The 27,615-nt window shown below is 39.2% G+C and overlaps 2 protein-coding genes across 8 annotated transcripts; both read left to right on the plus strand.

Moving 5' to 3' along the window:
* The first annotated feature begins 2,075 nt into the window (after positions 1-2,075).
* Positions 2,076-12,228, plus strand: LOC6581583 (insulin-like growth factor-binding protein complex acid labile subunit). Its single transcript, XM_002007274.4, has 4 exons — positions 2,076-2,933; positions 9,252-10,260; positions 10,324-10,522; positions 10,827-12,228. Exons 1-4 carry the CDS (start codon positions 2,641-2,643, stop codon positions 11,735-11,737), a joined length of 2,412 nt encoding a protein of 803 aa, XP_002007310.1. The 5' UTR covers positions 2,076-2,640; the 3' UTR covers positions 11,738-12,228.
* A 693-nt stretch (positions 12,229-12,921) lies between these two features.
* On the plus strand, positions 12,922-21,156 carry LOC6581584 (epsin-1). Of its 7 annotated transcripts, none has more exons than XM_015161920.3 (10): positions 12,922-13,394; positions 16,241-16,414; positions 17,094-17,182; positions 17,250-17,908; positions 17,968-18,637; positions 18,699-18,792; positions 18,852-19,117; positions 19,182-19,283; positions 19,622-20,020; positions 21,026-21,156. In XM_015161920.3, coding segments are annotated over exons 2-10 (2,343 nt in total). In that variant the 5' UTR covers positions 12,922-13,394; positions 16,241-16,413; the 3' UTR covers positions 21,089-21,156. The 7 variants fall into 7 exon arrangements, with proteins under 7 accessions (XP_015017406.1, XP_015017410.1, XP_043865549.1 ...); XM_015161924.3 differs by having other exon boundaries at positions 19,625-20,020; XM_044009616.1 differs by lacking the exon at positions 19,622-20,020 and adding an exon at positions 20,700-20,776 and having other exon boundaries at positions 12,923-13,394.
* The last annotated feature ends 6,459 nt before the right edge of the window (positions 21,157-27,615 follow it).

Raw genomic sequence — 27,615 nt, forward strand, 5'->3', positions numbered from 1 at the left:
AGCAGCAGTTGGGCGCAAGGGCGACAACGTATGAAAGCGAAGGGGGCGGCGCGGTGCGGGACGAGCTTGTGTGATGGGGCACATTGGCACGCGCATTGCAGCCGGCAGGAATTTCGTGCGGAATTCACCGCGACAGACGGCATTTTTAAGGGGGCTTCGGTTAATTATGTATGCGCTGTGCCCAGCCACAACTTCAAAATAAATTAAGACTGCGGACTTTGATGCATGGTGCATGCTGCTGCTGCTGCTGCTGCTGCCCCTTGCTCTTCAGCTGACAGCGCACTCGTTTCAATGTGGCGCCTGCCAAGCAGCAACGAGGTGGCGCCACAGTTGCCACAGTAGCCAATTATTGTTGATTTATTTTTGCGAGTACGTTGAAAACTTTTGGTTGAGACGGCAGCGGTAATTAAATACCAAATTAAATACTTATTAAATACTAAGCGCAGCTTTATCGACAATCGATACCTAGCTCAAAATGGTTAACTATTCACCGTTATTGCAATGGATATTTTGAGAGATTGCAGGCAGCAGAAATACCCTCTAGAATGTGGGTGGATAAATTTAACTGTTAGAATTAGCACTTGAGAATCAATTAAAATTAATTATCAATTAAATTGATTTTTACGTTCGCTTTAAATTTTAAACATGAAATAAATTTAAATTTATTTAAAAGATCAAAGAACATATAGAGTTGGTTTTATTTTTTCAATCAAGTTCTATTAAGGGGTTTGTCTATACGTATCGAAGCGTAGCTACCCTTGTATATTTTACTCAGTCATTACTCTATGCATCTAGGGTATTCGATGGGTCTGCCAAATGTGTAGTATCTTCACGCATGATTATCATCGATGAGGCGGCACACGAACAACAACAAAATCATAACAAGCCGGCTCATTCAGGCGCTGTGCAGTTGAGAACGTCATAATTGAAAACATTGCTCAAAAGATGCTCAGATAAAAGATGCTGCGCACAAATAAAACTGATTTTCAAAACGCATGTGGCAGCCGCTTGCATATGTGTGTGTGTGTGTGTGTGTGTGTGTGCGTAAAGGACAATTTATCAGCAGTGCGTAAGAGTAGAAGCCAGCAACTACAACAACAACAGCCAGAGTTTGTAAACACATGATGTTGATAATGATGCCCCCATACATAGATATGTATGTGCATATGTATGTATGTATGTATATGCATGGCATAGCATGGCCTGCTGCCTAGGTTCCTAAGAAACTCAACTTACAAACATGCCACATGTGGCAGCAACACCCATCTCAGATGCTGCTGCTGGTGCTGCTCAAAGGGGGCAACACGAAAAAACATCACGCACCAAAAACAGACAACGGCGCCAGCTTCTCAGATTGAGATTGAGGAGACAGGAATACATGTAATTGAGTATTTGCTTGAACAATTACATAGCTTAACAGTCAGTGGCAGCAACAGAAGCAGCAGCAGCAGCAACAACAACAACAACAACAACAACAACAACAATAGCAAAAGCAGCAACACCAACAACAGCAACAGCAATTGCAATACTTTGTGGCCAAAAGAGAAAACTTTTGCATTTAAAAACGCGCTCAAAGTTCTCAAGGCAGCAACAACAACAACAACAACAATAGCAACAGCAGCAGCAACCTCAACAACAACAACTAAGACAGCAACAGCAGCAGCATGCGCAGTCGCTGCTGCTGCTCGCGTCGCCGTCAACGCCGCTGCTAGCGACGCAGCCAACAAACGGATCCTCAGCGTTTCCATTATTTTTCCCAGTCGCAAACGGACCGTGTTGGGCTATAGACGTGAGCAACGGGCTCCAGAAAAAAGAAAAAAGAAATACGTTGAGTGCTATAAAGAACAACATAATATACGAATACAAATACATATATATATTTTATATATATACAGCACATATATATAATAATAATAATACTATATAGAAATCGACTCCACGATTCACACTCACAATCTCGCTCAATACGCGCGGCTTAAAAAATATATAAATCAAAAATATAAAAAAAGTAAATAAAATATATAGACATCCATCCATCCACACACACATACACACACAGTTACAGAGTGCGAGAGAGAAATCAATATAGAGTGTGTTTGGGTGTGTGTGCAAGTGTGTGCGTGTGTGTGTTATTTTATTTTTTGTTTTGTTCATAGAAGATTAATACATAGATGTGCGTGTCAAGAGGTCAAACAAACGATTGAGCATTGCAGTCCACATTTGAAACACAGAACTCTCACATCTGGGTTTCTTCTGCTTTTTTTTTTTGGTTTTTGGTTTTTGACTTTTTGTCGCGTGAAATTCGATGCCGGCCACATAGTGAACGGGAAAAACGGTTCTAATAACGGTCCTCAAAAGTCGACAACATATCGAAAAATCGAGTGAACGTAAAATAGATACAAGAAAAGAAAAGAAAGGAAAAGAAAAACCGAATCCCAAGTATGGAAACTCCGGCACATATGTTCGCATCCGTATAACAAAACGTGAGAGAGACAGAGTTTTTTCCCACCAAAAACAATTTCGACTGCCTGCTCGCTCAGTCGCTAAACGCCTAGAGAAATCCTGTGAACTGTGAATCGAAAATCCAAATCGGAAAAGTTTGAAAATCTCAAATACAAACGACAAATCAACAACAACAATATGGCTTCTGTGATGTACGCCGTATTCCATTTTGCAGCACTGCAATGCTCGGCCCGTCCGGAGATATCGCCGTGCACGTGCGAAATGGGCAAAGCCTTCAATCACGTCGAGCTCGCCTGCGAGAAGCTCGAGTCCTTCAACGCTGTCGTCGACAGTCTGGCCAATAAGCTGAACTCCGATGTCAACATCGATCTGAAAATAACCCATTCGCAACTGGACGATCTGGAGATGAGATCGTTCAGAGATATGAACTTTAACATCTACAAGCTGCGTATGCAGTGGAACGGCCTAAGGTACGTAAAATTCTCCTCAAATGAATATCCGTATGGCTGTATAGAAACTTTTTTTGGAACAGCTTAAGGCACCAAATTGGGTTTGTGATAGTTTATAGAAACGATCTTTTGTGTATTTTAAGATATGAATCGAAGAAATTTAAACTGCTTTAAGATTTATAGTTTAGAGTAATGGGACTGCTAACTGTTATTATATATATAGCTTGACCTAGGATTCTGGAGTTGGCATAAGTTTCTCTGCGCCTCGATTTGTAGCGCTGGTTCACGATGAATCGATTCGATTTCCTAATACTAGTCATCCGATTGAGCTTGAGATCTTGCATTTATCTGTTCGGAATATTTAACTGTATATAAAACTTTCTATATACTTTCTTTTACAGACATCCGATATGTGTCTAAAGGTCTTAGGTCTTAGCTCTTCTAACTATAAAGATAATATAAGAAGTAGCTCTCAAACCTCTCATAATCTATCAATCCATCAAAGCTAGGTTACCACCAAAAGTTAGCACTTCCAAAGAAAAAATTAGAAACTGCTTTATTAGTATATATTACTCTAGGTAATTCCCATTTTCTACCGGTTCGATTGACAAGTCTCGCCGCCCGGGTATACCCCTAAAAAATTGTCGTTCACTCGAAGCCCCCCCCACGAAATTCAATTATCGGCTAAATTTCAAGGTCGCCAGTGTCTTTCTATCTGAGCAGCGTACAGAATTTTCCGTAGGCTGGCTATCAATTTAGGTTCCTTAAACCCAATCAAAAAAAAACAAAAAAAAACACCAGAAGAAAAACAACAAAGCTACGAAAATACGAGTCCAATGTACTTAAGCATAATAAAAACAAGTAGAAGAAATATACGAAAAAAAGTAATAATAATGAGAAAATGCGCTTCACGTGTTTCGCGGTCAATTTCCTAGCTATCATAGACAGATATAGGTATATGCGTATATGTAGATCTGGGGGACTGAAGCAAGCATAATTAGCTGCACTTCAATTGAGGCTCAATTGGGTAGACCTGGTTCTGGGTTCTAATTACGACCTGGCCGAAGTAAATGATTTAATTTTTCAATTAGAAATTAGCCGAGCTACTCTGGGATATCCACATCTATGCAATTGAGACAAATTACGGCTAGTTTCGAGCTGGTTGCGACACGCGTTTCAAACTCAAGACTCAAGATTAGATCCTCAACTAGACGAGCCAAACAAACGTTTAGCTTCGTGCTTCGATTGTTGATACTTGAATGGCTGCGACCGAGTGGCGTTATCAAATTCTGTTTCTATATAAACTCATACACACAGATAGACATATATACATATATATATATATATACACGGGTATATATAGTAAATCCCCAGAGACATCCGACGTATACTTAATGCGTATGCAAAACTGATAATTGCAATTGGATTCGATTCTGGTTTGAAAGCGAACGAGCGAGCTGCACGTTTTCTCCGCTCACTCGAAGACTCTGAATGAATTTCAATTTTAAACAAAACACACATACACACACACACACATTAACAGTATTAATAGCAAATATAAATAACCATATCAGAATGTATATGTATATAAGTAATATTATATTCAGGCCTATTTCATAAGCGGGGTTCATTGATATTTGACTCCTGCGCCTAATGAGCTGCCAATTCAATTAAAAACAATCAAATAAACATACCGATTCAGTGCAATATATATAGTATATAGAATTTCTGTACACTTCTGTGCATAGAAATCGATTAACTGCCAAGTTCTGGATGGGTTATACAATTGGCTGACTTTTGCTTTATCAGCAGGCAGCATCATTTGTCAAACGTCATCTTTCCATCAATTGCAATTTATATGTAGAAAAAAAAAAAACTTGAAAAATGATTTAATTACTAGAACCTAATCGAATCAGTGCTATATAATACATACATATTAAGTACACTTGAAGAAAATGCGACTAGGTTTGTTTAGAAAAAATCAAAATATGAGTGTGAATTTTATTATAGTGAAATTTTTAAATTGATTTTAAACAGGAAAATCTTTTTTAAGTTTATAAAAATAAACATAACAAATTTGTACATCAAAATCTAAATGGAAAATTCTGAAAAAAACTGCCTTAAAAATAAATTTCTTTTATTAGAAATTTTTCATTTTTTTTATCTATAATATTGCCAACATTTCCATAGAAATATTTAATAAACTAATGCTTAAATTATTTCCTTATTAAAGTTGTCTTCAACTCCTCCCAGTACTTCTCTCAGTGTAGCGCATATGCAACGCCGATTCGGTTCGATGCCATGCGATGGGGTCTCCAGCGCGTGCTGCCTGAAAAGTGTTTTTTCAGTTTCTTTCTTTTTTTTTTACATTGATGTCAATTTAATATAATTGACCTATTGCCTTAATATCGCGCTCCGACCAAATCATTCCAGGCCAGGCCACACATCACACAGCCAGGAAAAACAAATGTGCTGCAAGTGAGTGTGCCTGTGTGTTACTGTGTGTGTGTGTGTGTGTGATATGCTTCAGAATCGCTTGAGCAACGCGTGGCAATCCGCTGTGATTCGCGTGGTCAACGAAATCCGTTTGAAATCTTTTAAAATTGACGTGCCTAACCCAGGGTTGCAAGAGGGGTGCTGTGATAGGTGCGAACTGGTTGTGTTTATATAGGAACATATTACCATTTACTAAATTTGTTGAAAGTCTTATTAAATTTCGAAAATTCTATAATTCCAACTTTAAATTTACTTTGGATATTTCTTTAGTATTTTCTGTAATGTCTCACTAAATGTATTCATAAATGAAGTCCTAAGATTCGATTCTGCTAAAACTAGAATTATATTTAAATTAAAAATTCTTTGAACCTATTTTACTCATTCTTCACTTCTAAATGTTTGTAGATAAAAACATTTTTAGCTCCTTGAAACTGAAACTTCATATTTTTTAAAGTAAATTGCAACACAAATAGAAAGCTTAAATCTAGCAATATTCATATGTATATTTCTTTAATCTTATATAGATACATATATCCCATATTTATATTTCTTCATATTTCTATATAATAATATATAATATCACATATTCACTTATTATATTTCCATTATTAATTATTTCTATATATCATCAATTGGAAATCTCACCGGCCTTAAGCAATTGCTCAAAATTGAGTCAAAATTCTAATATTCAGATTATTTTCCTGTCTTAGACCTTTACCCAGAGCCCTCTAAAAAAACATATGGAATCATATTATATATACGTATACACACTAAGTTACAGATATACAATTCTATTTGGCTGTGATAAGAGCAGCTGTTTTAATGGACTTGGGCTCGTCATAAGTTTATGACTGGCGCCAACATGATAGATAATGTGATTTTAACGATCGCTTTAACGATCCTCCACTGATCAAATTGTTGAAAAATGTTGTCAACAATTTCTGTTCTGTTTCTTTTGGGGGGTTTCTAATGAAATTAGAGAATATGAAACTATAGAAGAGAGAAGATTCTGCCTCTGAGAGAGTGAAATGTGCTGAGCTTGGATGGTTGGATCGATTGATGCATCGATCACTTTTGTTTTGATTTGTTTTGTTTTTTTCTCAGGCTGATAAGAGCTGAAGAGCCATGCGTTATGGCAATGTCTAGCGAAGTCATATAAATACATCTCTCCACACATATATATACTTCTGATTATACAGTTGAGGAGTAGTTGCAGCCCTGACAAAAGTGCGAAAAAGTGTTGAGTACGATAGCTACATAATTTATTATGGAATATTCCGAGAACAAAACGTTTTCAGTGATAACGCAACAACTACTTCGAATCGAGTGTATATATGGTATATGTATATAGTATATATGTACATAAATATGTTTTGCTTTAAGAAGGTAAACAATCAACAAGAAAGTTTACACTAAACTTGGTTTATTATTTAGCTGAAAAAGAGAGAGAGAAAGAGAAAAACAATCAGAGGGAGAGAGGCCTAATGAATACTTGGAAATGGAATGTTCCGTTGTTTCTGTTATTGTTATTTGTAATTGTTATTATTATTATATTTTTTTTTTGTCTGCTTGGGGTCAGTTTTGTGCAAAAGAGCGAGCAGGCCATAGCCAAAGAGTAAAAGAGAAAGAGAAAGAAAGAGAGAGAGAGAGAGAGCGAGTGAGCGGGTTCCCAATTGAATTTTATTATTACGTTCAATCAATGATCAAGAGGCCAGCTTAGGTCGTGTGACAATTAAATGACTGACGTTAAGGAATTGTCCATATACATATGTATATATATACTACAAACATACATGCATACATACCATATGTACATATATCTCACTCGATATATAGCTGCTTATGTATCTGCCTGATACGCGCTCAAGTTCAACGAGCGAACGCTGCCTTTTGCTCATTATAGATACAATACTCGTATCTATTGCAGTCGGCTGGTTGGGCTAGGCTAGGCTGACTGCATCATCATCATCATCATCATCGTCATCCTTGCCCGTTTTTTTTCCACATTACATAATCAACTGCCGGACAGGCGAGCTCGCAATCAATCAAGATCGAGTGTCTCGAGATCTAAAAATAGATGCCTGCCAATCAGTGGCAGGCTCTTTGGCTGCTGCCAATAACGGCGCCAAGGATGTCCACTGGCTGCCATCAAGCAATTTGCACGCCATCCAGATAGTCAGCTAGAAGTGGCAGCAGCAACAGTAGCCGCAGCAGCAGCCAGTTCCCAGCCCAGTTCCCATCATGAATAATGCGACCATTTGGCGCCCCGACGGCGACAACTTAATAGCCGCCTGCAGTCATCGATAAAGATATACAAACACGCATAGAAAGCGGGGCAGATGGGGCAGGGAGGTTGGTAGACACGCATTCAGCTACAGGTATTCATATGATATATCGAGTTTAGGCTCTTTGATAAGCTGTCTCAGCGAAATATGAAGAGAATAAATTGCGGGTGCAGCAGAAGATACACATTAATCCATTAAATTAGATATATGTGAGGATACATAGATACAGATAGAGATATAGATACAGATACAGATACAGATGCAGATACAGATACAGATACAGATACAGATACAGATACAGATACAGATACAGATATAGATACAGATACAGATACATAGATACAGATACATAGATACAGATACATAGATACAGATACATAGATACAGATACATAGATACAGATACAGATACATAGATACAGATACATAGATACAGATACAGATACAGATACAGATACAGATACAGATACAGATACAGATACAGATACAGATACAGATACAGATACAGATACAGATACAGATACAGATACAGATACAGATACAGATACAGATACAGATACAGATACAGATACAGATACAGATACAGATACAGATACAGATACAGATACAGATACAGATACAGATACAGATACAGATACAGATACAGATACAGATACATAGATACAGATACATAGATACAGATACATAGATACAGATACATAGATACAGATACATAGATATACATACATAGATACAGATACATAGATACAGATACACAGATACAGATACATAGATACAGATACATAGATACAGATACATAGATACAGATACATAGATACAGATACAGATACATAGATACAGATACAGAGATACAGATACACAGATACAGATACATAGATACAGATACATAGATACAGATACATAGATACAGATACATAGATACAGATATATAGATACATGGGTACAGATACATGGATACAGATACATAGATACAGATACATAGATACAAATTTATAGATACAGATACATAGATATAGATTTATTGATACAGATACATAGATACAGATACATAGATACAGATACATAGATACAGATACATAGATATACATACATAGATACAGATACATAGATACAGATACACAGATACAGATACATAGATACAGATACATGGATACAGATACATAGATACAGATACATAGATACAGCTACATAGATACAGAAACATACATACAGTTTTATAGATACAGATCTATGTCACGTTTTCAGCTCGTGTCACTCGCACATGTGCGCCAAAAAGTATGCAGTATAGGAATTAAAAGACTTTTAATATCCAAAGTTCTTCCTCCACTAAAATTGTTCCTTGCTGCTGTTCAAGTATTATACGCTGCAGGTATACTTCTGCTAGCAAAGCGAATACTCCCCGCTTCCAACTCAAGATCAGCTTTAAAAGATAATTCAATTTTGTGATTGCGCCCAATGGCTAAAGTAGGTCTGCTACGTTGTTATTCTAACAATTTCGCATATTGAAATGGCATTAACGTATATATTCTATTTTTTGTGCTGCTTGTGGCTATTTATAGATCGCTGCCAGAGCTGCCATTTCGCGGGTTATCGAATGTCACCTACTTAAGCGTCGCCGACAACGAACTCGACGAGATTCCGAAGCACGTCTTGAATCACATGCCGCTGCTGCAGACCTTCGACATCAGCCGCTGCAACATACGAGTCGTGCAGCAGGACGATCTGAAAGGCATACAGAAGATCACGAATTTGATATTGCCCAGCAATAATATAACTCGACTGGATCGTGGCGCCTTTCCGCTCAGCTTGCTCATCCTGCATTTGGGTCGAAATCAATTGGAATCGCTAAATGGATCGCTGGCCGAATTAACCAATCTTCATTCACTGTTTATCAATGCGAACAATATCAGTGACCTCGATAAGGAGCTGCCGGATGGAAGTAAGCTGCGTCTCCTCATGGCCCACAATAATCGACTGGAGCATCTGCCCGCTAATATGGCCACCATGGACGACCTGGAGATCATTCATTTGCATTTCAATCGCTTGCGATCGTTCGACCGGGTGCTGAGGAATGCCCAGCATTTGACCGAGCTGCTCGCGAATAACAATGAGCTGGAGTACTTGGCCCAGGATGAGTTCCAGTCCTGCCGCCAGCTGGACACCCTGAATCTGGCCTGCAATCATATTCGCTCGCTGAACTTCTCGCTGCATCCGATGGTAAAGCTGACGCGGGGCAACTTCTCGTTCAACGACATTGAGGAGTTCTCCATGGAGGAGCTGCATGGCATGCGCTCCCTGAGGGTGCTGGATCTGTCCTATAATCGCATTCAGCGTCTGCTGCCCGCCCACAAGCACAGCCCCGAGCTGGCTCTCATCGATCTTCGCCTGGATCACAATCAAATTGTTACTCTGGACTCGGCGTTGGCGGGCCTTAGTCATCTGCGCATCCTTAGCCTGCCAGAGAATCGTATCGAATATCTACAACCGGGAGACTTGAATGGCATGAATCGACTGGAAATACTCGACTTGACCGCCAATCAATTGGTCGAACTGAAGCAGCTGGAAACGGTAAGCATTTGATGGATTCATTGATGATAAGATTATGCTTAACTTCTCTTCTACTTTTTGCAGACTCTGCTGCCCAGTTTAAAGATCCTGAAGGTGGCTTATAACAACATCACGAAGCTGGAGCACGACTTTTACGGCCTGCCCATGCTCTGCCAGGTCAACCTGACCAACAATCAAATCTCGAGCATATCTAGTGAACTCGTCACCAACACGCGCTGCAAGAATCACAATGTTCCTGGCAAACTGGAGATGTTTTTAGATGGTGAGTGAATAGAGGGAGAGGGAGAGATAGGTAGAAAGGGAGAGGAAGAAAACCCGTAGAAATAGAAGTTAATAAAGGTCAAGAATGAAAAGGAATAAATATTGAGGGGGACTCTGAGAAAAAGAGACAGGAAAAACTATGAAAAAAAGAAAAAGAACATGAATATCTCTCTCAATTTATCATAATTTTAGTCCAGCTATCGGTAAATCAATCTTTTCTTTCTGCCTATAAATCGAATCAATTCTCAGGCTAAAAATAAGATATAATACTAGTTCTCACATTATATCTACATGCTCTCCCTTAGACAATCCCATCATGTGTGATGTGCGCCTGAACGAGCTGTGCCGTCTGATGATCGCGCAGGATGCGCGCATACGTGGCCGATCGCAGTGCTTCGAGAATGATCAGGAGGTGTGCACGGTGCTGCCGATGCTCTACAATTACGATTTGCCGCTGCTGGTGACCAAGCTGAAGATTGTCGATGCTGAGGATGCGAAGCCGCTGGTCCAGATGCTGGTGCCGTCGCCCATCTTGATCAAGAACAACGACGAGCTGTTGCCGCCGATAATTGCGACACTCGGACAGCCGCTGATCAATCCGGTTATTATAGCTGCACCGCCGGCAGTGGCACCCACATTGCTGCTGGCCGCAGCCGCAACCACGCCGCCGCCAGTGCTCGGGGAAGCGAATACAACTAACCCAACAACAACAACAACATCGTCAACAACTTCGACAACAACAACAACAACGACAACGAATCCACCCACAGTTGGTGCAGCAACGACACCCACTCCGGCCAATCCGATGGATATGGTAACCACCACAGCGCCGACCACCACAACCACCAGCACCACAACGCCGCAACCGAATGATACGCTGCCCGTGGTCCTGGACATCGAGGAACCCAATCAGATGAAGCCATCGCAGATGAATGCCACAGACGAGGCTGTCGAGCTGCCGCCAGAGCCGAAGCCCAATCCGGTCGAGCAGGCCGAGGCCGATACGGTGGCCAAGACAGAGTATGAGACGGTCGAGTATATACCGAATGTGGTGTTGGTGCCCACGCCGGTGCCAGCGAGCAAATCGAATCTGCTCGACGAGGACGCCGACTCGCAGTCCAATTCGGTGCACGAGGAGTATCCGTCGGTGCTGCTCGGTGATGTGGAGCATGCGGCACAGAATCTCCAAATACCCGAAGAGCCGCCGGAGCAGTGAAGAGTCGCTATGGGGAGAAGAAGAAGCAGAGAAAAAAATAACTAAAACTAAAAAAACACACACACACACATACACATCACAAGATTTATTTAACTGTAAAGGCGCTGGCAGGCGTAGGCGAGTGGGAGTAGCGTGCTTTTTTGGGGGGCGTGGCAAGCAACGAAACTTTTTTGGATTGTATGTCTTAAGTTAATCTAAGTTTAAACGCGAAATCGAATCGAACAAATAATGTCAAAGCAAAGAAAAAGTTCACAAAAAAAAAAAAAAAAGAGAATCAGCAAAATATTTTCAGGCGGATCCGGACCCGAACAGACGTACGGACGAACGAAACTTTGGACCGGCTTTAAGTTATAAGTTATAATTTGGGGGTGGGTGCAGCTTGTCTGGCCAGTAGGAAAGCAGGAGAAGAGAGAATATAAATATTTAAATAACTGTATACACCATATACATACGTTGAAAAGTTTTACAAGTAGGTACTTAGAGTTAAACAATAAAAACACATACAGAAAAAAAAGAGGAACAAAAAAATAAAAATAAAATAAATAAGAAAAAAGTTAACGTTAAAACAGAAGGAAAACGAACAAAACACATACACTCACACACACACACAGCAGTAGCAACGCACATAAAAACACAGAATGAAACTATATATTGTTATCAGTTGGTTAACAAATGAATTTAGTTTGTAGCGCGTAATTATATAAACGAAAATGAAAATGGTATTCTAAATAAAGTCGTAAAGAAAAAGAATTAAATGTTTCAATATTGCATTCATGCCAAAGTCGAACATAAAATTTTTTAAATGCTCGCGCCATAAAGCAACTTTTCGATAGCTATTAATAATATTTGCTGTTAATTAACATCACTCCGCACTAACATTGTGTGGAGGCTTCTCAATAACACAACAATGTTAGTTAACATACCTATCGATATTTATGACCATGACTTGCATTAGCTGCTTCAGCTAAATAATATTAATTTAATTTAATACAATTATAAGAATCAAATATAACAAAAATAATAGCTTATATTTTTTCAATTCTCAATTGTTTCTCTTCTAATTTCAGTTTTAGCTTTTTTAATCGACAGTCGCATTGAGCTATCGATAGCTATTCTGACGCAGTTCAATCTCCACTATTATATCGATATATCGCATAACTTCTTTTCTCTAGTTATACCATCGTCAGCGATAGGAGACGGAGCAAAACAGCAGCAGAAAAAGAAAGCAATCGCAAAAGCCATACAAAACAAGAAAATCCATTGCTCTGTTTCATATAATATTTGGCTAACAATTGTGTTTTGTGCAAAGAAAGAATTGTGTAAATAACGCGTACACTACAACTGCATATAATTGGTTTCCATTGCAATTTTGTTGACGTCGCCGTCTGTTGTCATCGTCTTGTGACTGTGTCGGGCATACAAAAAGAAAGTCGTAAAAATATATCAACCTAGCTGGGAGGAGTAGTTGTCGTTGTTTCTTGGAGCCCCACACACAGACACATACACATATACAGATATATAGAAACACTATAAACTATATACACACACCTACACAGATACACGCACACACATCCACGTACACACACAGAAACAAACACGGACTAGCTAACTGCAGCAAACGCAACGCACAGAGCGGAGAGAAGAAGTATTGCAGCAGGTAAGCGGACGTGGGCAGCGTTTGGGGCGAGCATTTCTCTTTAGTTTGCTTCTTTGTGTTTGTATTTTGTTAATTTTTTTTTTTATATATATTTTATTATTGGCAGCAAATACTGTAAACAAGGCAAGCATATTGTACATATGTGTACATGTATGTGTATACGTGTATGTACGTCACAAATGTGTGCCTCACTTAACGGAAGTTGTTATTTTCGTTGTGCACTAAGGAAATAATAATAACTGTGCGCGCTTCTTAATAGTTTTCGTAGTTGTAGTTCTGATTTATTTTTTTTCATTTATATAGTATGTTTATTTTGTTGATAACAGTTGTTACTGTGTATTTTCGCCGGCTCGTTTCGCCGCCGCCTCGCCGCTTAGTCATAGCTGGAACTGGTTTATGTTGCCCATTTCGCCGCAATAGAAGTGACTAATGAATGAAGGTGTCTTTCTATATCAGTTGTCGTTGCATACCAACTATAAATATAAATATACAAATTCACACAAATATGTAGCTATGAAATCTAATCTTTATTTTCGTTTTCGATTTGTTATCACAGAGCTACTCACACATACACACACACACGCACTTAGGCACACACTCACACACAAATGCAAGGCATACGCCCCACATTGAACGCCCGTATGCACCAAATGCAACATTAGTAATGAGAGAAAGAGAGTCGGAGAGGCAGAGAGAGAGAGTGTAAGATCAGAGACCTGCACAGTGGGCTACGCTATGCAAATGCTGACTGACCTTCGACTACACATACCCCCATTATCGATTCCACACATTCGCAACGTTGCGCTAAACGATAAAACGGACAAGCCGCAAACAAAGGGGTTCATAATGGCATTAGACAACAACACACAAAGAGCACGGAATATTTTCTCTAATGTGTGTGCTCGAGTGTGCTTGTTGTTGCTTGTTGGTTGCCATTTGAATAACATTCGTATCAATTCGCATCACGCACTCATTCGCCTGCTCAGTCTCGCTTGTGATCTCGATCTCGGCAAAGCTCTCGCCCGCTGCTGCTGCTGCGCTTCCGTTGTGCGAATTGTTTTTTAGCCAGCCGTTCATTGAACTTGACGTTAAATTCAAGGCTTCTCTGGTCGCAAGCTGTTCAGTTTATATCTACACGCACACATGCACACCCATACCAACACACACACGCCCTAATATATTTTCGTCGTCGTCGTCACTGCAAAAGTCAAGTGCAAAATTAAAGCGTCACAACAAAGAAAGTTCGCGTCGTAACAACCACCCCACAAATTCGCCGTGTTCCCTTTCTCTTTTGCGCTAATGGCCTGTTGGTGTCTGGCATTCGTTTGCTCAAGTTCAGGCCAATGCACCTCCCCCTCACTTCCTCAATTCATTTGACTAAATTTGCTTGTTTCGTATTTTATTTGTTTCTTGTGCGACATTTAATTAAATTATTCGTGTTGCTTTATGCTACTATTTCTGCTGCAGCGAGCAGAGAGCGAGAGGAAACAAACCAAAATAAACAAACCGCTAGCCACCGGTCCGCATTTCAACTACTCTCTCAGTCTATCTCTCTCTTTCTCTCACTGATCTGCACGCACGGTCCATTATTACAACTGAGCAGCGGTCAATGAATCCCGCAGCATTCACAAAAACTTACTCACACACACACACTTACAGATGCACAACATATACACATACATAGGTAGACTCGTTCGACTAGTTTCGAACTCTTGTGCTCTTTTCGAGTTCGAAATCTGCACGAAGTTTCTTTTGAAGCCGGCTCCAATATGTGTCAAGTGCGTTACTCACTCACACTTTAACGGCAACTACGCATTCCAACTCGTTCTCGATTCTCGTGATGTCGAAATATCTGTGTGCTAATTGTCTACCTTCCTCTGGCTCTGCTTCTGCCTCTGGCTTTGAGTGACAGCAAGCAGAATAAACTCTTATTGCGCGCTGATATCTTATCAGCTTTAAATTAGGCAACGTCGTAAAATCTCCTAGATCTCTGACGTGAATTGTGTATTAACTTGTGTTGTTTATGTGCAAAAACATTCGCTAAAAGTTTGTTTACAAACCATTAAAAGAAATTGTATTTAATTGCATTAGCACATGCGAAATTAGTGTGTGTTTTTCGTTGTTTAATTCCTCTACCCATTGATTAGCAGTCGAAGGTCAGGCAGCATAGACACCTTCCTTCTGCTGTCTTCGGTTTGTTCGATTTTCTGTCAGTGATAAAATACCTACAGTTATAGTTAGTTCTCATTTTGTTTTGTATAATGCAGCTTAGCTGCAATTTTGCTTATTCCAAACTTTTGCTATTTATAGCAAATACCCTTTCCCATTCTCGTCGTCTGTTTGCTGCATTTTTGTGGCTTCTGTGATTTTGAATAGAGCGGACAGGAAAGGGTATATTGCCAAGATCTACAGCGTGTAATTAGCACACCAGTCTTATAATTTCTCTTATACAATTAACATATACAACACTCAGCTTTTGTCTGTCTACGTTGTTTGCAAAGAGCATTTTATTCTCGACTTTGTTCAGAGATTTTTATTAGTTTTTACTAGTTTGTTTATTTAAACTATTATTTTATGTAAATTGAATTACAAGTACCTCCGGCGTGTTTAGGTTGTTGTGGGTCTATTCTAGACTTGAACTTGGACCTGCACCGCGAGCGCTATTTAGTTTCATTTTCTTATGTTTTCTTTAAAGTTATATAATTTCGTTGCACTTATTGTTTTAATGTGCCCTAATACTTCACAACACTTCTAATTCTCTATATACTTACAAATATTTATACATATATCTCTATGTACTCTTATACTATGTATTTTGATTGTATTATCTTGTATCTCATACTTAGCTTGCTTTGGAGCACTTATAACAGCAAAACAAAAAAGCTAAAGAAAAATTCAAGCAATTAAAAAACACCTCCTATATATAGAGCATATAGAGAAAGCAAAAAAGCAAAAGCAAACAATAAATCTACTTGTATAAGTCAATCGCAAAGAAACAAAAAACAAAAACAAACCGAAAAGTAAGTCTTAATGTTTTCTTTGCATAAACTTTTACTTAAAATACACCGCCTATGATTTTTTGATATACATATTATTAACATTTATATTTGATACATGACACTATGAATGTGAACATGGGTATAACAGTTGACTGAATCTTAAAGCCGATTAAATTAGAACCTTTAAACAGAGCTTTTAGTTGAACAGTAGCTAAGAATTTGTATTGTTTTTTCTGAAAATGTATAAACCACACGCATTTGTTTTTGAGTTTTTGGACAAAACACACACACACAGGCATACACACATAGATACACGCCCACCTCAGATTATTTTATATGTAAAAGTTTATAAAAAAAAAGTTACAGTGTCAAAGATCGGATGCGCCCCTGTGCGATATATTTGAAATTTGTTGTGTTTTTCTGTTTGTATTGATTGTATATTCATATAAATTAAATACATATATACATATGTGTATTGTAATGTGACAGTCATTTCAAGACAGAATTCATTTTGTTTTTGGTAGCATTTAAATGTATAGATACAAAATTCGAGCAAAACATAAATTTGATTTGAAAGCGAAATTTCGTGAGAAAGGTTTAGCAGATCTAGAGTATTAGTACAAACATAAACTGTAGACGCAGAGAATTGTATTCAGTTCTAGCCATGTTAATACGCCTCTTCACTCCTTTCGTCACACAGTGAGAAAACAAAAAGACGATATGCAGGTCAATGTCGCCGGGCTACGCAGAAACATCAAAAATCTCGCGCACAACTATTCCGATGCACAGGTAAGTTGAATTGAAATATCTTTAGCCATATCCAAATCACTCACACATCTCTTTCTCTGGTTGTCAGGTCAAGGTACGCGAGGCAACTTCCAATGATCCATGGGGGCCATCGGCCACGATTATGGCCGAGATAGCCGACTTGACGTACAATGTGGTTGCCTTCTCGGAGATAATGCAAATGATATGGAAACGTTTGAATGATCATGGCAAGAATTGGCGCCACGTCTACAAGGCGCTCATACTGCTCGAGTATCTGATTAAGACGGGCACGGAGAAGGTTGCCCAGCAGTGCAAGGAGAATATATTTGCCATACAGACGTTGCGCGAGTTTGTCTACTATGAGGAGGGCAAGGATCAGGGTACGCATGTGCGCGAAAAGGCCAAACAGCTGGTTAATCTGCTCAAGGACGATGAGAGGCTCAAGAACGAGCGTGTGAAGGCGTTGAAGGCCAAGGAACGCTTCGCTCTGCATCCGAGTGGCTTTGGCAGCGATGGCTACATTGATGGACCCTCACAGCGTGACATGCCGCCGGGTTGGCAGGAGGAGCCGCCCAAAAATGCCTCCGAGCTGGAAATGGTGCGTCCGCAGACAGCTGGCGAGGAGGAGCTGCAGTTGCAGCTGGCGATGGCCATGTCGCGGGAGGAAGCCGAGCAGGAGGAGGCCAAGCGGCGAAGCGACGATGTGCGTCTGCAGTTAGCGCTGAGCCAGAGTGAACAGGACTTCAAGTAAGTGTAATTGAATAAATTTTATAAATTATTTATTAATATTATTCCTACTACAACAGAGATTCTAGTGGACGACCCATATCGGCGCCTAAGAAGGAGGAGCAACAACAGAGTCATTTGCTAGATTTGCTGGACATCTCGCTGGGCGCGACAAGCATTTCGAGTCCACCATTGGGCGCTGCTGGCGGCGCTGCAGCTGTTGTGGATCCCTGGGCTGCGCCTCCGAACCGTGCAGCTAGTCAACTGTCAGATCCTTGGTCAGGCGCTGCCGCCTCGCCCCACGTCGATCCATGGCATCCTGCGGCTGCGCCACGCACCATTATGAGTGCAGGTGTGCCGCTGGGAGCTGGTGCACAGGCGCCACCTCAGGCATTGGGCGGACCTGGCGATGCCTGGGGCCTGCGCACACAGTCACCATCTGTGGCATCGGGCTCCTCCAACGAGGGTTGGCTACAAACGAACGGCAATGCCAATCAAAATGGTCGCATCGCAGCGCCAGCGCCTGCGGACGCGTGGCTGACCAAAACAGCAGTCAGCCCCGGATTGGCTGCTGCTCCACCTACAACACACGCGGCCAGCAATGGTGGCTCTGCGGATCCTTGGCTTAGCGAATCACAGCCGGCAGCAGCTGCAGCGCCAGCTGCTTCAGCAGATCCCTGGACAGCAGCGCAACCAAGTGCATCTAACTTGGACGATCCCTGGAAGGCAATGCAGACAGGCGCCATTAAGGTAAGCATCTGACCAGCAGCGATAAACGCTTTAAGTTAATCTCTCAATTCTTGTCTTGCAGAAACAATCACCCGACTTTGATGAGTTCGATTTGATAACCAATCGCAATAAAAGTGCCGAACATAACAATTCTAATGCCTCCAATAACAACAATGGTATGTTCACCCAATCCTTGATAAACTCAATTAGCTAACCAGTTTCGATTGCTCGACAGCTTCGCTGCTGGACGACATGGATCCGCTTTCGTCGAACTATGGCAACAACAGCGGCTCAGTGCACCCATCAACAGGTGCCACCACAAAGAAGCCCTATCGTGATCCGCTTGCATTCCTTGGCGAAAATTCAGCGCTGGTTAATTTGGATAATCTAATTAAGCCAAATACGCCACAGACACAGTCAGGACTGGCGCCCGCCTACAATCCATTCGCGGACAATGTGATGCCACCCAAAACGAATCTATTCCAGCAGCAACAGCCAGCCGTAAATATGATTAGAAATTCTCTAGAGACTTGAATCTAATTAGCGTTGTTGTTAATCGAATCAGGTGCCGTCCATCAATCAATTGAAACAACAGCCGCCCTTTCCCGTCAATATGAATCAGGATCCGTGGGCGCCGGTTACCGGTGGCGTCAGTGCAGCTTCTCAGGTGAGTGTGCGCTAGGTTTATGTGGTTGTCATATATCAAAATATTGTCTAAGATTCTTTCTGCGATTAGTCTAATCATTTTTTTTTGGGTGATTCTTTTACTTTACCTTTCTACTACCTCTCTTTCTCTTCATTGCATTTTGTTTCCTCTTAAATGTATATTTACTTTGCTTTGACATTTTGAGCAACTGTTGCATGCAACAATTCAAATCCAAATCGAATCGAATCGAATCATAGCCCGATACTCTAAAGCCGATGCGTCCAACTAGCCTGCAGCTAGTGGATGACTTTCAGCTGCTAGGCGCTTTCAATAAACCCCCTACCCTGTCCCGTCCACAGCAGCAGTTCTACAATAGCAACAACAACAACATCAGCAACAATAACAATCCACAGAGCGGCAACAACAATTTCTATAATCATAGCTATGGCTACACTAGTCCCGGCATTGACAACATACGCAACATGGATATATTGGGTGAATCGCCAACGCAGCCGCATTCATATTACCACAGCCCCTCGGCCCCATCGCCCTCGGTGCAATATGGCAGCAGCAATTACAATACTCCCGGCTATTCGCCCTTTACACATAGCTATAGCAGCGCCCTATCCGAATCATTGGCCGATACGCCGGGCGTGAGCATTTCACCTTTGGGCTATGACAGCAGCAACGTGGCGCCCCCTAGCGGCATCTATGGCAACCCGAACCCAGCCATGGGCGGCACCTATTGCAAATTGGAAGTGAGTTGCTCGGAGATTTGTTGCCCTAATCCTGTTGCTCGTCGTTCTGCAGTTGTCCTTATTGCTGCTACTTGATATTGCCAGAAACAGAAACAGAAACAGATTTGCGATTTGTTGTTGCTTTGCTTGAGTTTTATTTAGTTTGTTGTTTATTTAAGATGTGTTTTTGTTTTGATATTATTTTGATTTCCTTTTTTGTATGATTTCCTTAAACAAATGCTAGAGAATGTCTTTACTGCGTCGCAGGGAATGAAACTGTATTAACTAACTGTTTACTTACCTCGAATTTTAAGGTATAGATAATAATTGCAATGCTTATAACTAAGATTTAAATCTGTTTATATCTAGAATCTAGATTGATTTCTTTTGAAATTCCATACTATAACAAAAAGTTTCAAAAAACTTAAATCATTTTTGGTTTAAGATAATCTTTATAAGGTTTATAATAATTCTAGATTCAATTAATATACTATATACTTTTATGATAATCTAATTTGTATATCCAAAACTCTACAGTTTCATTCCCTGCTTAACGCTTTGTCTCTCTCTCTCTTTCTCTCTGAATTACGCCTAAAATACTTAAGTAGTCATTGTTAACAAGCAGCTGCTAAACTGCTGAAGAAAAACAGAAACAAAAATGAGTATAAACACAGTTGATCATAATATTTTCTAATTGTAGCCAACAATGGAGGCTTGGACGCTTAAATAAAACACAAACAATAATGCAATAATATGCCATAAATACAATGCAAATGGGTAAAATGTTTTTTTCGAATGTGCATGCTCTGCTATCCAAATAATACTAGCAACTAAAGCCACAAAATGCCCACTAGCTGGCGAAACAAAAAAACAAAATCCTAAACCTAAACTACACTTAACTAACCACAACTAATATAATCGAACGTAGCTGCTAGCCAAAAATTGCATGTAGATAGTTTTGCTTGATTTAGCATTTCAATGTGTGAAGAGTTATTTAAACTAATAATTCGAATTGAATTCTTGCAGCAAAACAACAACATGCCGTGGATAAAACCTGAGGCAGCCGCTACAAATCCGTTTTTGTCCTAAGGAGTCAAACAATCAATCAATCAATCAGCATGAGCAACAGCAGCAACTAGCAGCAGCTAAAACCACAACAACAACAACCGCAGCAGCAACCACAACACATTGACGGGGAACAAGAAAGAGAAGAAGAAGAAGAAGATGAAGACAACAATAACAACAACCATACAGCAGCAATAGCAACAAACTGAATATATAAATTCACTAATAACAAAATTATGTGTAAGAAAGTATTATTAAACTGTAAAATATGTGATGTGTTGTATGAGTGAACCAACAACTACAACAACAATAACAATAACAACAACAGCTGCAACATAAACAAACATAGTTACGTGCAATGTGTAGGCTTCAACAGATTTTCTTAAATAGGTTCTCCCCCTGTCCCACTCTCCTCTCTCTCTCTCTCTCTCTCTCTCTCTCTCGCTCTCTCTCTGTCGGCTTTTAAACATACTTGTAATAGAAATCAACTCCAAATGTATAGTTAATAATAATAATGATAATAATGATAATAATATGAGCAACAACAGCACTGAGCGTCTTCAGCCGAAGCATCAACAATTGTAAAACGATCCACATTCAAGTCAAGTCCCCCGATTGGCTGCCTAATTCATAATTTATTTCCTAGCTGTTAAATGTTGTTGTAGAAACCAAAAAGGAAAAGTTAAAACAAAAATGAATGATAGATGAAAAACGTTTTGAGGATCGCTTCAGATCAGAAATTGAATTGTTATATAGCTTTAAAACAAAAAGAAATTATTAATCTGTGCATTGTCGAGAGCATATTCAAATTAATAACAGCCACAACAACAACAAACATTTTTTGTGTCTGTGCTTTGTAATTGTAAATTTTTAAAAAAATATTTTACGTTTTTTGTGACATTTATTTTCAAAAGCGAAAAGTTAGATTTTTATTAACAACAATTTTTATGAAATTTTTCAAAAAACAACAAAAAAAAAAAAAAAAAAAAAAATAGAATTTATGTGCGTTTTGTGTTTTTGGGCCACCTTTCAAAAACAAAATGCAATGCATATAATTTTGCTGTTGAACATTTTTATAGAAAATAGTTTCAAATTTACAAAACAAGCAAGAATTATATATAAACAAAATATTATTATTAATAAATGCTAAACAAGAGAAATGGTATACATTTAGGTTAGAATACGTAAATATTTTGTCTAAGCGTAACTTAATGATTAAAAACAAAACAGAAAATACAACAAAATATAAAAATATAAAACAAAATTTGATGTGAAAATGCTTCAAGAGATTTACACACGCATATACATATATATTATATATATACATATAGCTAAACATACACACACATATATATACACACACACTTGTGCTAAAAAAAAAAAAGAAAAGTAAAATTTTAAATCATATTTTCATAAAATTAAAAACTTTATTTTAACCAAAAACAAACAAACGAAAGACAAAACACTCGAAAAGTCAAAAGCCTACAAATTTCGACTGCTCGCATTGCACAACGTGGGGCGAAAAGTGCTAAACGTTTGCACGGGCACAAATTTGTCTCCTACCTCCTCCTGCCTGCAGCCCCCCCGCCCATTGCCAACGTCAACTCACATCCTCATCTCGCATGCCCAGGAGCCACCACTTGACAGCCATCGCCAGCTCTCAACACTTTGCTCTGGCCAGGATAGCAGGGGGCCTGGGCAGGGGGGCGGCAGGGGCTGAGCACGATTATGTTAATTCCAGGAGGGGGCGCAGCACCCAATGCAGCAGCAGCGGCGGCGGCAACGGCGGCGGTGGCATTAACGGAGCACGCCCACCGCATATGGCAATGATATTTTGGATGCTACGTGAATGTGGTAGATGTGGATGTGGATGTAGTGGATTTAGTGGATGTGGTGGATGTGGTGTTGCGCAAGTGGCTGGCCGACGCGATTTGGTTTTGATATTTGACATGCGCTGGGGGCCATCAGGAAACTTCGTTTAAATGAAATCAAAAGTGCACAAATGCATAATTTACACAAATTTCAAAGCAGAAAAAAATCGAATGAAGAAAATAGTGAAAAAAAAAAAACATCACTGAGCTGAGTTGCTGAATATTGATGTTAGATCAAGGAAGGAAGATGGGAGCTCAAATAACTGGGTAAGTTTTACAATTGTCGAAAAAATTGTGGATGTGAAATGGAAATTGAAATAGGTTAGGGATTAGAGATGCCTATAGATATTGTATATAAATATATAACTTTGATCTATATATAGAATGAGAAAATCTAGCTTTATAATTTTTTTTTTTTTAAACATACTATAGATATATGTTTTATGGAATTTGCAATGCCCTAGGCATTTGAGATGTGTATTTATATATAAAAAAACATGTATGACTATATCATTGATAACAATATAGAGAGTGGGATAATTTAGCTGAGTGTAGAGTTTTTTCAAAGTTGTTTTCTATAATATGTACTATATATATATTCTAAGGCTAGAGTTCCTTAAACTTTATTTTGAATATTTTTTTTTACTTCGTATATATTTGAAATCTATCAAAGATTATGCTTGGCATTCTAGCTAAGGCTAGAGTCCATTAGAATGAATTGTCATTTAAGCAGTTCCAGTTCCAGGTGCTCAATGGCATTGACGTCTGGATTGATGAAGATATTGTACGGTTCAGCCGTCGGCTATAGTCAGCGCTAATCCAAGCAGCAACACCAAGATTTTAATCTGGGCCACGTTTAAACTTTTCCGCTTGATTTTCAGTAAACAACTAATAGAACCCAGTTCAAAAAATCTTCATATTTACTGTTTTACCATTCTAGACTTCGCATGAATATTTACTTCCATTTATTTCGCTGTATAAAGAGCATCATCCAGGTGACGTAATTACGTTTTGCGAAAGTGAAATGAGCCGAAATCAAGAAATCTAATGAATCTTGTGCCTTTGCTTTTGTCTCTTGGCAAATGCCTCAATAATTGTTGCCTTCACGGGCTGGCGCATAAATCTTGCGTGCTGCGGCTGCTTTTTGTGGAGCTGCCTGGACTGGACATTGGCTACTGTTTTTCTATGGTTTTTTGTGTTTTGGTGTCCATTTTTGGTAGGGCGATGCTTCCGCATGGCACATGCCAGCGAGACACAACAATAAAACGATTAATTTCATGTAAATTTTTGCGCAATTTAATTATGTGCGAAATCTCAGCTACGGACAATGCAGGAGCTGGGGAAGAAGTGGTAGATGGAGCTGTGGTGCTGCGGGTGGCGGGGGGATGCTGTGTAGGCGGCTAGGAATAATTAGGCACTCGCTGTGCAGAAAGTGAAAGGAGCAACACGGGCAGACTAGCTGCAACTCGATGATGATGATGATGATGATAATGATAATGTTGCTTATAGTGTTCATAACGATGATGATTACGTAAACATAGCGTAATTCATTAGCTAAGTGCGTATGCAAATTTTTTATAGTATTAAGCAATCGATAAAAAGAGCTTTTTATCGATTACGAGTTTAAAGAAAAGCAGTTTGAAAAGTTGAGAGCAGAGATTTATTATACGAATTTGATAGAGCAGAGAATTAGATAATTTTTAATAATTTGGATAACGTTACGCTTGGAGGAAATTTTAAGTGAAATTATGTAAAGTTTTACTGTATGCTAAAGACATATTCCAATAGGATACTATAAAAAGGATAATTAATGCACTTGATTTGCATTGGCAGAAAGCTTTTAGAAGCTTCCGATAGTTCCTAATTATGATTCATAAGGTAAGAATAATAAATCAGGATTACATTAATGATGTAAAATTATTTTTGCATACCATGGCTTAAACTCATTTTGTGATGCAATCTACTTAGATTTGTAACTTAACATTAATTAGACATAAATGTAAACAACATTTAGAGAGCATAGCATACCTCCTTTAAATAGAGACATAGCTTAAGAGACGAACGGAAAGCGTTTCACGATTTTTGGCGAATGTGTTTGCATATTAGAGATTAATTAAGCATAAAATGAATAACATTTTCGGTAAGCATAACATTTTTAGGGTTAAATAGGGCAGCTGCGTGCTCGCATTTGCCATTTCAGTTTATTTACGAAGAGAGGGAGAAGGAGAGAAAAAATATAAGAAAAATATATAGGTAACTGAAAAAGCGCAAAAGCCATGAAAAATTGCAATTTGTATGGTTTAATTAAAAAATCTGTCAAATGCCAGTTTGTGCGCTCATTAATGAGTCTCTATGGCAGCTGGGAAGGCGACGGCAGCTACACTTAACCACTCAGCCCCGGAGCAACAACAAAATCATGCTTGACATAGCGTGAACTCCGCATAACCGACAGAGCCTACCTATACAAATACATATGTACATAGTTGTATTTATATATGTGTATGTTATATATGTTATACGTGTTTGTTTTCAGATATTTGTGTTGATATGTTGAGCTCACGTTGATGCGACTGCTGGCTATGTTGCCTGCACCTTTGACAAAACAAAAGACTTGGGGCACAAACTTTATTATTATTATTTTGGTATACTCATGGAAATGGGTTGAATGGGGTGTAATGTTTTTGTAGCTCAATGTGTGGAAGTATGTAAGTATGTAAATATATAAATACAGTTTTACGTCTGGATAAGCTGAGTTGATTCAGATACGTTCGCCGCGATCTCGAAACCGACAAAAGCTATTGAGTTGAAATTGAAAATATATATTCTAATACATATATCGAACAATTCATTCACAAGAATTTTCTTGAAATTCATAAGCATCGATAGATCATACTATCTGGAGACCTAATATTAAATACTAATTTATAAATAATTGCACACTTCAGCTGTGCCCTTAATACTAATATATCTAGTTATACTCACACTAAAGGATATCTTCAGGTCTAGCAGCCCCTTTCAAGTCACTTCATTTTATTCATACACATAAATATATATTTTCGTTAGAGATAGACTTTGTTGCCTGTCGGCTCTTGCATAATACACGCTTTGTATGTTTGCTAGCAGCTGACATGAGCCGCTTCTAAGCGCGCCAAATTGATTTTTAATTATGGGTTGTCAAGAGCTGAAAATATATAAACGAGATGAGAATCGTATTTCTGGGAAATCAATCCTTGAGCGCATTCGCAAGCTGCTTTGGCTTGGTATGTGAAGTTCTGAACTAACATGAAGTTTTTTCTTTGCTGAATTGAAATATTCTAAGGTTGCTGATGAGTGCACTGACAAGAATTAAATCGCGTGTCTTTTAATGATAGCCGGATATTATAATGTTAAGAATATTTTGGGATATAAAATTCTAAATAATGAAGAAGGGAAAGGATAAGTTCAGAGAGGTATGAAGAGTAGGGGTTGTGGCGTTGCAGCTTGGACAGAGAGAGAGATAGATAGAGAGAGAGAAAGAGAGTTTTAGTGTCTGAGTGTGACAGTGGGAGAGAGAAACATAGAGGGAAAGAGACAGAAAGTGGGTGAGGGCATGAGTTAGACAGAGGGAGGAAAAGAGAGAGGGACTGTGAGAGAAAGACAGAACGGGAAACAGACAGAAAGAGAAAGAAAGGGATAGTGAGTGCGTGATAGAGAAATATAGGGGGAGAAGTGGAAGGGAAAGGAAGAAAGAGAGGGATTGTATTATTGTTATCTAAAAAAAATCTATAAATTCAGTAAAAGGTATCAGAAAATATACGATACGCCTATATATCGTATTACATATCCAATCATAGATGTAGAAGGAAATAGGAAAAAAAACATTACAACTAAGTTAGTTGATTAACCCCCTTCTCCATCTCCTGCTGACACTCACTATCTGCAGCCAGTGCAACTACCTCCCCCTCTCCACTCCTTCGCTAACAAATTTCTCATAGTTCTTCATATTTAATGAAGCCACACTCGAAGTCGAAAAGTAGCCTCGCTACACAATTAAGCTGTTCAATTGAGATATATGACAACTTTCCTTTTTGTTGAAAAAAAAAAAAAAAACAGATTTTTTTTTCATACGAGCGCCGCCGGCAATAATTGAAACATATTGAGTTGTTTATATATACATAGTATATGTAGTTTGTAGTGGCATCAAATCGCCACAGAGCAGCACTTGAGCACGAGAGAGTGAGAGGGAGAGAGGGGGAGACGGAGAAAGAGATGTGTTATAGTCAGAAATTTCACCTATTTGGCACGTTCCTCCGGCAGCCAAAGCAAATAAAGAAGCGAATATGCCACTCGACGGGATCAGGCAAATGTTAGTTAATCATTTAATTTGAACGTTTTCTGCTGCCAGTTTAACACTCGGCTTCTCAGGCATATCAAATAATTATCAGGCGAAGCCATCAGACGAGTCGATAACAGATTGCAGATTGCAGTCAGACAGGCAGTCAAGCAGTCAGGCAGGCAGGTAGGCAGGCAGCACACCTTGTTGCAAGTAGCCACGCCCCCGTCTTGGAAAATTGTGACATTTAGACATAACAAATCAAGGCATGAGCCTCCTCGACTTGGGCATATTTCTGTGTCAATGGGTGTATAGAAATCGAAAGTTTCACACTTGTCAATTAAGTGTACCAAAGTTGTTGTTGTTGT

The sequence above is a fragment of the Drosophila mojavensis genome, unplaced genomic scaffold (genome assembly GCF_018153725.1).
Source record: "Drosophila mojavensis isolate 15081-1352.22 unplaced genomic scaffold, ASM1815372v1 contig_74, whole genome shotgun sequence".
NCBI classification, from domain to species: Eukaryota; Metazoa; Arthropoda; class Insecta; order Diptera; family Drosophilidae; genus Drosophila; species Drosophila mojavensis.